The following is a 14176-nucleotide window of genomic DNA, read 5'->3' as shown; positions in this document are numbered from 1 at the left end:
TCAAGAATATCTGCCTGCTGTCCCTGGATAACACCTGTTACGGTAAGTAACTGTGCTTTTTAGTGCTACTTTAGGAATTCTATGAGTGTCTGAGCAGTTACTGCCACTGCTGGCGCTAAAACCCACGCTATATGTTCATCTATTTGACATTTAATCACTTGTATCCTCTTCTCCTCCTGTATCTTCCTGCCCTCCACTGTCCTCCCTACCCTCTTCTAACCCCTTCCTCTGTAATGTCGCCAAGAGCTTGTATAGGTATGTGCGATGCACAAATGGAAGAAATAAATAAATAAAATAAAAGGGAGTTTGTGCGTAACATTGTTAGAAATTCTTTAAAAAAAAAATAATGTATCAATTTTATTTTGTTAAAATTGTGGTACTTAGCTGCTCATCATCTGACTGGAAAATCCTGCAGAGACCACCTGAGCAAGGGGTTGAGTGGTACCTGGATCTGCAGGTTCTAGACTGTTCTTTTAGTGTTCTACTAACACTTTGTTTTTCTTTACTTCAAGGTGGTTTAAATTGGAGTCTAAACCTGGGAAGAAACCTAAAGAACGTGGAGAAATCAAAGTAAACATTCAGTTCATGAGGAATAATATGACGGCAAGTATGTTTGACCTCTCCATGAAGGACAAAACACGGTCTCCCTTTGCCAAACTAAAGGACAAAATGAAGGGCCGGAAGAACGATGGGACTATTTCAGACACATCTTCTGCAATCATCCCAAGCACAAGAAACCCCCTTGCCAGCACCCATGCTCCCAGTGTAGACATGCAAGTGAAACCACAACCCAAAAAATCCTTCTTGCTGGGGCCACAACGTTTGTCATCTGCTCACTCTATGTCCGATTTAATGGGGCCACACCCATCCAAAGCAGGAACCAGCAGCCACACACACCTCGCCCACTGCCCCTTGGATTCCTTCTCTGTTGAGGAAAATGGTATGTATAAGAACATAAGAAATGCCTCCACTGGGTCAGACCAGAGGTCCATCGTGCCCAGCAGTCCGCCCACGCGGTGGCCCAACAGGTCTAGGACCTGTGCAGTAGCCCTCTATCTATACCCCTCTATCCCTTTTTCCAGTAGGAAATTGTCCAATCCTTTCTTGAACCCATGCACCGTACTCTGCCCTATTACGCCCTCTGGAAACTTTACCATGCATTAGGGAGAAGCAAGCTCATGCAGGTGAATAAGATTTAGAGGCATTTCTTGATGATAAATGTGTGCGTGGAATGTTGCTACTATTTGGCTTTTTGCCAGGTACTTGTGACCTGGATTGGCTATTGTGGAAACAGGATGTTGGGCTAGATGGACCATTGGTCTGACCCAGTATGGCTGTTCTTATATGAGCCGATTATTGCACAGTCAAACCATTGTGACATCGCTGATGAATTTGGCTCTTAGGCATTGGTGGCTCAGCTGTGGAATCTCTTTGGGTTTCTGCCTGCTACTTGGGACCTGGATTGACCACAGTGGGCTAGATTGACTGTTGATCTGACCCAGTATGCTATTCTTATGTGTAAATTGGATGCAGGAGTTCAACGTTATGAAGAGAAATGAAAAAAGAAAATTATTGAAAGGTAAATGAAAGATGTGGGTCTCCAAAGAGAAAGTGGCAGACTGTATGGGGCTGATATGCTTGGGATGCAATGAGGAATGTTGAAGATCTCTTTCTCTATGATTTGATACTAATCTTGTGTGATATTTATTTATTTTAGACTTTGTTCTGTATTCCTTTCATCTTTCTATATTCTGAACCAGAACATACGCAGGTAGGGCTAGTCTCAGGGCGCTGGTCTTTGACCAGAGGGCTGCCGCATGAGCAGACTGCTGGGCACGATGGACCACTGTTCTGACCCAGCAGCGGCAATTATGTTCATACTGTCCCAATAAGAAGCTACACTGAAGAGCTGACCTGGGCTGGGGGAGAAGAAGGTGCTGAAGATCAGAATTCTCTGGTTGCAGGTCCTAAAGAAATTCATTAGTTTGTGGCTGTAACTCTTAGGCCTAGATTCACTAAGCTTATCGTTCGTGTATCGATGGTTTTGCAATTGTTCCCCGACCCAATTCAGTGGAGGAGTGTGTGGTGCAGTGGTTGAAGCTACAGCCTCAGCACCCTGGGGTTGTGGGTTCAAACCCCACGCTGCTCCTTGTGATCCTGGGCAAGTCACTTAATCCTCCATGGCCCCAGGTACGTTAGATAGATTGTGAGCCCACCGGGACAGATAGGGAAAATGCTTGAGTACCTGATTGTAAAACCGCTTAGATAACCTTGATAGGCGGTATATAAAATCCTAATAAAACTTAAAACAACTAAACAGCTGTGTGATCAGTCTCTGATCCGATCCGCACATGCAAATGAGAGGAAATTGCCTGCATAAGTAGGAAGGCAGCAATTCACTAACCAGAAGAAGGAACACCGACTGGGTTTGCTGATCCAAAAAGAAGTGACTGCTGAGGACCAGTTGCTCATATCCTTGCCAACTGTCCTGCAGCCCTGAAATCCTAGTATCAAAAATAAAACCATCAAAATAAAACATCTCCCATGTGCAAAAAGCGCAGTGCGAGCCCACGTTTTTAACCCACAGGTTTAAAGCGGGGATGCACTATGGCGTGTTCTGTTCCATTGAAATGATTCCTGAAGTCCACTCATGGGGCCAGCGAGTGCAGCCACCTCGTCCCCTTTATTTTTGATATCAAGCTTGTGTGGAGAGCAAGCGCATGCGTGAATCACATCTACAGGCAAAGAGGATGGTCTGCGCATGCGTCTGGATCACTGCAGTGATCTGTGGGACGTGCGTCCGATCATTTAATTTGCATAGGGACTCTTTAGTGAATCGGTTGCCCGGCAAGACTCGCCCACGGATCGCCTAGTTCAGTGAGTTTAGTTAATCTAGGCCTTAGTGTGATGCATTCAGTGACTTTTCAGTTGTGTCAGGGCTGTATTCATGATGTGTTTGCAGAGTATAAGAACTGTGTTCTCACTTAGCCTGGAAGAGGTGACATCTCTTTGCACCTGTTAATAGGTGATAAAATGTTTATGCATTTCCCTATTGAAAGGATTTCATAAGAACATAAGAGTTGCCATACTGAGACAGACTGAAGGTCCATCAAGCACAGTATCCTGTTTCCAACAGTGGTCAATCCAGGTCGCAAGTACTTGGCAAGACTCCCAAGGAGTAAAACAGATTGTATGCTGCTTAATCTAGAATTAAGCAATGGATTTTTCCAAGTCCATCTTTAATAATGGCATAAGGGCTTTTCTTTTAGGAAATTATCCAAACCTTTTTTAAATCCTGCTATGCTAACTGCTTTCACCAACATCCTCTTGCAGTGAATTCAAGAGTTTAATTGGGTGCAGGAATATTTTGTCCGGTTTGTTTTAAATTTACTTCTTAGTAGCCTGATCGCATGCCCCCTAGTTCTAGTATTTTTGGAAAGAGTAAACAAATGATTCACATCTACTCATTTCACTCCACTTAGTATTATATAGAGCTCTATCATATTTTACTCCTAGCGGAATTCTGCACAATATTTCAAAATTCTGTAATATGCTGCAAAGTTTATTTGTAGTATTTTTGCTTAGAATTCTCCTATCCTAAGACCTGAAATTCCTCCTTCTTGCCTTTTCATCTCTCAGGTTCCAGCCTCCTCGGTTCCATCTCTCATTCCAACTGCAGTTCTGTCTCCCTCAAAATCTCACCTCTCTCACTTACACCCTGAATCCCCTCCTTGGCCTCCATAGTCTGGCATCTCTCTCTCTCTCCCTCTCTCTACTGGCTAAGAATCTCTTCCACCCTCTTCCCCCTTTCTGGTTTTTGTTACTCTCTCATCCTCTCTCTACCATCTCCCCACCCCCACTTGCGGGTCCAGCATCCATATCTCCTCAACCCACCCACCACCTCTCTCACTTGCACCCTGAATCCCTTCCCTACTCCCCATGGTCTGGCATCTCTCCCTCTCTCTACGATCAAGCATCTCTGCCTTCTCATTCCCCCCCCACCCCCACACACACACACTTTGTGGCCTGGGTTTCCTTCTCATCCCCTTTTCCCTCTACTTATGAGTCCAGCCATCTGTGTCCCTTCCCCTCCTCCCTATGCAGGTCTAGCATCCATGCCCCCTTCTCCTCTCTTGTGTAGGTCTGGCTCCTCTCCAAACCCCCCCTCTCACTTAGCACTTTGAGATCAGACATAGCTGCGAGTCTCCTAGAGCAGCAGTAGTGGTTGGCTGTCGGTTGGCAGAGGCAGGCCCCTCCAGGATCTTCCCTCTGCCACGTCACCCATCTACAGGAAGTGATGCAGCAGAGGGAAGGCCCTGGTTGGGCCGGTCCCATGCAGCCAGTTCACAGCTGCTGCCTCTGTCGGCTGGCTGTTTTGGGATGCCACAGGTTTGTCGGATCTTTCAGCACGGGGTCTGTCTGAGGGAGAGATGCCAGACCCGTGACGGGGATGGGGCAAAATGAAAGGTTTATGTAGAATTCTGCACAGATAGGGAATTTCTGTGAAAACTCTGCGCTGCACCATTTCCCAGAATTCCACCAAGAGTAATGTCTCCACTGAGCCGTCTCTTCTCCAGGCTGAAGAGCTCTAGACACTTTAGCCTTTCCTCATGGACAAATTGTCCCATCCTATCACTTTCATCACCCTTCTCTGTAGCTTTTCTAATTCTACTGTATCTTTTTTTGAGATGTGGTGACCAGAATTGCACATAATATTTGAGTTGTGGTTGTACCTTGGAGCAATAAAAGGCATTGTAATCTCATTTTTGTTTTCCATTTTTGTTTTCCATTATCATTTTATTTTCTTTTTTAGTGCCATTGCACACTGAGCTGAGGATTTCAACCTAACATCAATGATGGCACCTAGATCCTTTTCCTGGGCAGTGAATCCTAATGTGGAACCCTGCGTCACATAGCTATAGTTCAGGTTCCTTGCTCACTTTAGTGCAGTGGCTAAGAACCTGGGGAACTGCAGCTCCTTGTGATCCTGAGCAAGCCCCAAATGCACAGCTTTAGCGATGATTGCTATTACCGACCCGATTCACAAAAGGGCTCACCGGGTGTTTTTCCCCTCGATCGCCCATTTATCGGCCATGCAAATTAGCTAAAACCCCATGCAAAGTAGCCCAAGCAATTGATGCACCAACATCGCTTTGCTATGCAAAAAAAGAAAACCCAGGAATTTTAGCTATTGAGGAAAAAACTGACTGGTTAGACCAAATTAGCTAATTGGCGTGTTACACACACAAAATATCTGTGCTATTGATAGGTCAGCCTGTTCAGATTTTTTTTTCTTTTTTTTTTTTTTCAATGGGACAGATTTTGCGTGTTTAACATGCTAATTTGCATAACTCCTAATTTGCTAATTTGTTACACACACAACATATCAGTTACTGACAGGTCAGCCTGTTTGGGGTTTTTATTTTCTTTTCAATGGGACAGATATTTTACATGTGTAACATGCTAATTAGCTAATTTGTGTAACACCTAATTTGCTAATTTGTTACACACGCAACATATCTGTCTGAAAAAAGCATTCCTGCCAATGATGGACCTCCCTCCCTGATGAACCAGCACGGTGAAAACAGCAGGAGGAATTCCCACTTCCTCCTGCCATGGTGAACTCCTCCCCCCAACAGCAATGCGGCAGGAGGGATGCCCACTCCCTCCTGGCACTGAAGGACCACTCCAGCACCAGGTACCCCCCCAAACATTCTCTACCCTTTCCACCCTCCCCTGAAAAAAATGCATGAAGGATGCCCACTCCCTCCTACCACCAGAGGTCCCCTAAAACCCCCCCCAATACCTTCTCAGAGACGTTGGAACAGGACAGAAGCTCAATATGTCCTGCTCTTAGGCTTGCTGCTCCAGAATGGCTGGGCTTTTTCCCTCCCTGGTGCATTATATGATGCATGGGGAGAGGCCTAAGGCCGCGCCCCTGTCACTGCTCTGTGCACGGCTCTGTGCACGTGTCAATCACTCACTGAGCGATTGATCAGTCGTGTTTGCGTGCAAATCATTTGCATGTACACTTGATAGTGCATCGATCACTGCTGGAATATCAGCCAGAGAATCGGCCATCAGCGATCATAGAAACATAGAAATAGACGTCAGATAAGGGCCACGGCCCATCTAGTCTGCCCACCCCAATGACCCTCCCCTATCTTTCTCTGTGAATAGATCCCACGTGTCTATCCCATTGGGCCTTAAAAATCAGGCATGCTGCTGGCCTCAATAACCTGAAGTGGAAGACTATTCCAGCGATCAACCACCCTTTCAGTGAAAAAGAATTTCCTGGTGTCCCCGTGCAGTTTCCTGCCCCTGATTTTCCACAGATGCCCCCTTGTTGCCTTGGGACCCTTGAAAAAGAAGATATCTTCTTCCACCTTGATGCGGCCCGTGAGATACTTGAATGTCTCGATCATGTCACCCCTCTCTCTGCGTTCCTAGAGTGAGTACAGCTGCAACTTATCCAGCCGTTCCTCGTACAGGAGATCCTTGAGTCCCGAGACCATCCGGGTGGCCATTCTCTGGACCGACTCCAGTCTCGGCGCATCCTTACGGTAATGCAGCCTCCAGAATTGCACACAGTATTCCAGGTGGGGCCTCACCATGGATCTATACAATGGCATAATGACTTCAGGCTTACGGCTGACGAAACTCCTGCGTATGCAACCTATGATTTGCCTTGCCTTGGATGAAGCTTGCTCCACTTGATTGGCAGTCTTCATGTTCTCACTGACGATCACCCCTAAGTCTCGTTCTGCTTCAGTTCTTGTTAGGATCTCGCCATTAAGGGTGTAAGTCTTGCATGGATTTTGGCTGCCCAGGTGCATGACTTTGCATTTTTTGGCATTGAAGCTGAGTTGCCAGGACCTAGACCAGCGCTCCAGTAAGAGTAGGTCGTGCATCATGTTGTCGGACATTGAATTTATGTCTGTTGTGCTTTTGCCCACTACATTGCTTAGTTTGGCGTCATCGGCGAATAATGTTATTTTATCTCGCAGCCCTTCTGCCAAGTCTCTTATAAAGATGTTGAATAGGATCGGGCCCAGGACCGAGCCCTGCGCCACTCCACTGATTACCTCCATCATTTCGGAGGGGGTGCCATTCACCACTACCCTCTGAAGCCTACCTCCAAGCCAGTTCCCAACCCATTTCATCAATGTATCGCCCAATCCTATAGAACTCATCTTGCTCAGCAACCTGCGGTGTGGTACGCTATCGAATGCTTTACTGAAGTCCAGGTATACGATGTCCAGGGACTCCCCAACATCCAGCTTCCTCGTCACCCAGTCAAAGAAGCTGATCAGGTTGGATTGGCAGAATCTCCCTTTAGTAAATCCATGTTGACGGGGATCCCGTAGATTCTCCTCGTTCAGGATCGTATCCAATTGGCGTTTGATTAGAGTTTCGGTATCTTTAGTGCATCTAGCCCTAAGTAACTTAACACTCCATTACCCCTTGTACAAAACTTTAGATTGTGAGACCACTAGGGACAGAGAAAGTATCTGCATATAATATATGTAAACTGCTTTGATTGTACCCACAGAGGGGCAGTTTATCAAATCCTTGACTCTTATCTTTAGGGAAAACCATCAAAGCAGGGTACAATAGTAAAAATAAGATTAAGGACATTTGTCCGAAAGAAACTCCAAAAAGAAAAGCAAAAGTAGTGTTATTCTACCACATCCCTAGGCCTCAAAGTATATAGTTCCATCAATGCTGTCAGAGCTCTCATTAGATTAAAATAGAGCCTAAGTCCACATCCTAGGAGAAAGTCTCTGTTAAAAAAAACAAAACAAAAAAACATTATTTAAGAGCTTCTTAAAAGTCAATAAGGTGGATTTTTGCTGTAAAAAAAACAGGCCACTGCTTCTAGTCTCGCAAGTCCTCTTGCAATCTTTCACAATCCTCTTGTGATTTAACAACTTTAAACAACTTTGTGTTATCAGCAATTTAATTATCTCACTAGTTTTTACCATGTCTAGATCATTTATAAATATGTTAAAAAGCAGCGATTCCAGCACAGGCTTGTGGGGAACCCTACTGTCTCTAAAAAAAAAAAAAAAACCCAACCAAACTCTTCCAATATGCAAAACCCCAGAAGGGATAACTTCAGTCTTGAAATTTTCTAATGGATCTTTTGAAAAGGGGAGGAAAAGCCTCAGATTCCAATCTGTTACACAGGAGAAACCTCATTGGCATAAAATCCTCTGCCTGACAATATTGGAAATTGAGTAATTTTTCTTTGTTACATTTCAAAATCTGTTTTGAGTAAATTTAACACAGTTTATGAGTAACTATAAAAACATTAAAAAAAAAAAAAAGAGAAAATATGAGGTGGAGATTTCCATGTTATAATCTGCACATTTGTTGGTGCGACAGATTTGGAATCTAAAGCTTTTTCCTCCCCTTTTCAATCAATTCATTAGAAAATTTCAAGATTGAAGTTATCCCTTGTGGGGTTTTGTATATTGGAGGAGTTGTTTTTTTGGATAGCTGTACTCCTATCTGTTTGTGGGTTTCCTGAACCCTACTAGCTCCCTTTCCTCATTGTGAATACTGACCATTTAACTCTGTTTTCTATCTTTTAACCAGTTCTTAATCCAGAATAGGACATTACCTCCTATCCCATGACTTTCTAATTTCCTCAGAAGTCATTCATGAAATACTTGGTCAGATGCCTTTTGAAAATCCAGATATACAATGTCGACCAGCTCACCTTTATCCCCATGTTTATTCACCCCTTTGAAGGAATGTAATAGATTGGTGAGGCAAGATTTCCTTGACTAAATCCATGTTGGCTTTGTCTCATTAATCCATTCTTATGTATATACTCTGTAATTTTGTTCTTTATAAGAGTCTACCATTTTGCCCAGCACCGGTCAGGCTCATTAGTCTATAATTTCCTGGATCACCTCTAGTAATATAGTAAATGACAGCAGATAAAGACTTTCCGTCCAGCCTGCCCAATGCACACATTATAAATTCATGATTAAATTGTCATCTTTTTTTTTCCTTGATATTTCTGAGACATGGACCATAGAAGTCCACCTGGAACTGTCTGATGTTCCAATTACTGGAACTCTTTTTAAAAATTGGTGTAATGTTGGCTACCCTCCCATCGTCTGATACCATGCTGGATTTTAACAATAAATTACAAATCACCAGCAGTACTCTGCAAGTTTGTTTTTCAATTCTATCAGTACTCTGGGATGTATATCATCCCTACCATTTCTTCCATTCTGTGGCTCCTAAAATGCTTTGGGAGATTCTGTGGTTCCATTTTTTGATGACAATGAAACAAGAAATAAAGCTTGCAGTATATGAAAGAAGAGAAACCTCTCATCTTGATGCTTTCTCCTAGCATGTGGCGGTGTAGAAAGAATAGGATGTAAGGGACATAACCTAACAAGTGACCCAGGCTTCCTGAGTAAGATTTGTCCTGTTTGGTAAAGATCTTGATTCAGTCAAACATTAGCTCCTTCCTTCTCGTGTTTTTTTTTACATGATATCTCAATCTGCGTCCGTCTTTACGAAGGAGGACACCTCAACAATACCTGAAGCGGAGAAACTGTTTACAGGAGAAATAGAGGACAGCCTCACCACAGTTGAAGTGAACTTAGATCAGATATACTACCAGATCGACAAACTTAAAAGTGACAAATCCCCTGGACCGGATGAAATTCACCCGAGAGTCTTGAAGGAATTGAAGGTTGAAATCGGAGAGCTATTGCAAAAACTTGCAAACCTGTCAATCAGAACTGGTCAGATACCAGACGACTGGAGGAAAGTGAACGTCACGCCAATTTTCAAAAAAGGATCGAGAGGAGAACCGGGCAACTATAGACCTGTGAGTCTTACGTCTGTCCCCGGCAAGATGATTGAATCACTGATCAAGGATAGCATAGTTCTGCACTTGGACACACACGACTTGATGAAACCCAGTCAACATGGATTCAGGAAAGGGAAATCGTGTTTGACGAATTTACTCCAATTCTTTGAGACCGTAAATAAGCAAATTGATAGAGGAAAGCCGGTGGACATAATATACTTGGACTTCCAGAAAGCATTTGACAAAGTTCCACACGAAAGACTTCTCAGGAAACTACAAAGCCATGGCATAGAGGGAGATATACAAAGATGGATAGGCAAATGGCTGGATAACAGGAAGCAGAGAGTGGGCATAAATGGGAAGTTCTCCGACTGGGAGAAAGTGACTAGTGGTGTACCCCAGGGCTCGGTACTTGGGCCGATCCTTTTTAATATTTATATCAGTGACCTGGAAAACGGAACATCCAGTGAGATCATCAAGTTTGCAGACGACACAAAACTCTGCCGGGCAATCAGATCGCAGGAGGACAGTGAGGAACTCCAGAGCGATTTGTGTCGGTTAGAAAAATGGGCGGAGAAATGGCAGATGAAGTTCAACGTGGAGAAATGCAAGGTAATGCATTTAGGCAGTAAAAATAAGGAATACGAGTACAGAATGTCAGGTGCAACTCTGGGAAAAAGTGAACAAGAAAGGGATCTGGGTGTACTGATAGATAGGACCCTGAAGCCGTCGGCACAATGCGCGGCAGCGGCAAAGAAGGCAAATGGGCATGATAAAGAAAGGAATCTCGAGTAGATCGGAGAAAGTTATAATGCCGCTTTATAGGGCAATGGTCAGACCCCACTTGGAATACTATGTCCAACATTGGTCTCCCTACCTAAAGAAGGATATAAAACTGCTGGAGAGGGTGCAGAGACGAGCGACTAAACTGGTGAAGGGTATGGAGAAACTGGAATATGAGGATCGACTTAAAACACTGGGATTGTTCTCCCTTGAGAAGAGGAGACTGCGTGGGGATATGATCGAGACCTTCAAAATACTGAAAGGAATCAACAAAATAGAGCAGAGATTATTTACATTGTCCAATTTGACACGGACAAGAGGACATGAAATGAAGCTAAGGGGGGACAAGTTCAGGACTAATATCAGGAAGTTCTGCTTCACACAGAGAGTGGTTGACATCTGGAATACTCTCCCAGGGGAGATTATTGCGGAATCGACAGTCCTAGGCTTCAAAAGCAAACTAGATGCATATCTCCTTGAGAGAGGCATATAAAGATATGGTTGGCTATAAAATAAGCCAGGTGTATACCTGGCAGGGCCTCCGCGTGTGCGGATCGCCGGACTTGATGGACCGAAGGTCTGATCCGGAGATGGCGCTTCTTATGTTCTTATCCTTTTCTCATTGCTGCCCTCAATTTCTGTCCCAAGCATATCTCTAGAAATATCCCTTTTGCTACCTTGTGCGTTTAGGTGGTTAAAAATCCCCACCACCCCTGGACTGGCTAAAATTTTTGAAAGCAGAGGTTTAATCAACTAAATCCCAAAGTCAGGTGGTTAAACCCTTCGAAAGTTGACCTATAGCATTCTGTGTCTAATTTTTGACCACTGCTGCACATGGATCTGAGGATTTCAGCATATTGTCTACAGTGACTCCAAGGTCCTCTTCTGGGGTTCAGAGCTCAGCATTTTAAACATAGACTTTTAAGATTACTTTTCCCTATGTGCATTGCTTTGTACTTGTGACCTGGACTGGCCACTGCTGGAAGCACGATATTGGGCTAGGTGTCCTACAAGGTCAGACCAAGGGTCTAGTTTTTATGTCCACATTAAGTTTCATCTGGCATTTAGATGCTCAGTTTCCTTGTCTCACAAGGGGAGATATGATTGAAGTCTACAAACTCCTAAGACCAGGGGACACTTGAAGTTATAGGGAAATACTTTTAAAACCAATAGGAAGAAATAATTTTTCACTCAGAGAATACTTAAGCTTTGGAACACATTGCCAGAGGTTGTGGTAAGAGCATATAGCTTAGCAGGTTTTAAGAAGGGTTTGGCCAATTTTCTGGTGGAAAAGTCCATAGTCTGCTTGCCCTGGATCAGTAGAAATGGAATGCTGCTACTATTTAGGTTTTTTTGTGACTTGGATTGGCCTCCGTGAAAACGGGATACTGGGCTGGATTGACCATGGGTCTGATCCAGTAAAGCTATTCTTATGTTCACTGCAATTTGTCACAAACCTCTTGTGCTTCAATTAATTTGAATAAATTTCTGCAGGTACAGATTTGGTCACTTGTTACTCCTTTCTTCAGACCTTTTTTGAATATGTTAACACTGGTCCCAGTACAGATCCCTTGACACAAACTGCTCCACCTCTTTCCACTGGGAAAACTTAATAAAGGCAATTGTGAAAGTCATTCCCAGAGGGGAATTGACATTTTTTCCATCGAGTTGGAGGCTTTGAAAATTGTCCACTCTTTGTTACAGGTAAAAGTGCTTTTAGTGTTATATAACACACTTGCTTTTACCGACAGAGGTATTCTGGGGATGGGTTAAAGCACAATTTCATACATGGAAAAGAGCATGTATTGTTGTGGTCAAACACCACCGTATCCATAGCAAAAGGCTGTTCAGATGTGCGTGGGTGCGCCATCATTGGGCAGTTCTCAAAGTTAAAATGCACTCTCACTTTTCATTTGGAACTTTGCAACTGCAGTTTTGCACAAAGTTTTAGGCGCCCTGTCTTTTAAAAATGAATTCTAAGTGAACAGAAGCTGACACAGTCTCTGCATGGTGCAAAGCTAAACATGTCTTTTTCTACAGATTTTCTGGTGGTCAACAGTCTTAAAGCCACCGAATATCCATGAGCTCAATTGGACCAGGATATTCAGGGCTGGGCCATGTGTGGATACTGCCATTGACTATCCAGTTCCTCGGCAGACCTGGAAATTATGTGGGTGCTGGCTGATATATAGTGCTGGTTTATGTTTATGTGGTATTTGCTGTATCAACTTTGGCAGGATGGTGTACAATCTAAAAATCTCTAGAAATGCATGAGGGTGCCGGATCGCACGGGAAAGATGGCAGACCGAGGGGGAGGGGACAGGAGGCTCCCCCCCACCTTCCTGGCCCGGTCCGCTGCTATACCCTCAGGGGCCTGGGGTTGAAAGCTGGCCTTCAGACAGTGCTTCCTTCAGCTTGAGAAAATATATTCGGGTATAACATATCTGTCTTCAGAAGAAGCACTGACCTAAAGCAAGTGCTTTCAAGCAGACTTGTTACCAGAACCACACAATAATTATGTTAACCCCATTTATGAAAGAGAGAAGACAATAAGAATTGGAGGATACAGCGATACAGAGAAAACAGGAGACACTCGGTATACCCTGGACCTTCCCTGACTAGGAATTGCGATTGCTCTGCCCAGACCACATTCATGTGTATGCCTACTTTCAAACTCTTCTGGTAACTCCATACCTAACAGGTAATGATAGGACTACTTTGTCTGATCCTATCTATCTACAATTCTTCCGGATGCACCCTGACTTTACCCATGGACTGCTCTAGCACTAACCGGACAATGCCAAGGCAGTTCTAAATATCCCAACTTGTTGATTGGAGTATAAATGAGCAGGAGCCTCTCCTGCCAGCTTAAATCCCTTATAATTGTTTGCTGATTTTAACAGATTGATGTAGAAATTTGAACACCCTTCCAGTTGATTCATTGCTTCTTTTTTTAAGTTGTCAATAATGCACAAAATGTTAACTCACTCTTTAGGTCGTAGATAAAGTCCTGTAGTTGAATGTATAGTCCGACCCTTCTGTCCTCTCGGACCTCGATTACTTTTCTGCTTTCAAAAACTATGAGTTCCTCTACACACTGGCTGAGCATTTGAAAATGAAGATATTTCACCCTTACAAAGAAGGGGAAGACTATAAAAACAGTTTCTAAGGGTGAGGAAGGGATAGTAGTTGGCATGGTTAGACAGACTAGATAGGCCATATGGTCTTTATCTGCCTTCATTTTTAATTTCTAAAAAGCCTCGGAACATTTCATGTTAGCAATTTCAGCTGTCAGGAATATATTTCTCCCTCCATATTCACAGGTTTGACACTCGTGACTTTAATTATTCACACCTCAAATGATGTCATCCTGGAGTGCCAAGAAAAAAGTTCAGCACTTTTGTCAGAGTGGTCAGGCAAATGGAGAAAAAAGGATGCAGAGAGTAAAGTTCAGCACTTATTTAACGAATACTTCAGGTTTATTTAAAATTTGATATCGCCTATAAAACTTCTAAGTAATGTACATGATAAAGCTTAGTCATATTACAACTTAAA

At 43.6% G+C, this 14176-nt stretch overlaps 1 protein-coding gene across 3 annotated transcripts in view; it reads left to right on the top strand.

Annotated features, from left to right (window-relative positions):
- Positions 1 to 14176, top strand: part of RAB11FIP2 (RAB11 family interacting protein 2) — a 146190-nt gene that overhangs the window by 24944 nt on the left and 107070 nt on the right. For all 3 annotated transcript variants that reach the window (XM_033941012.1, XM_033941011.1, XM_033941013.1), the window contains exon 2: positions 513 to 940. In XM_033941012.1, the coding sequence (XP_033796903.1) occupies positions 513 to 940 (428 nt within the window). The remainder of the gene's footprint in view (positions 1 to 512; positions 941 to 14176) is intronic.

Source organism: Geotrypetes seraphini, chromosome 4 (genome assembly GCF_902459505.1).
Source record: "Geotrypetes seraphini chromosome 4, aGeoSer1.1, whole genome shotgun sequence".
In the NCBI taxonomy this organism is placed as follows: Eukaryota; Metazoa; Chordata; class Amphibia; order Gymnophiona; family Dermophiidae; genus Geotrypetes; species Geotrypetes seraphini.
Note: the sequence above shows the minus strand (reverse complement) of the source record. Positions and strands in the feature narration are given on the sequence as shown.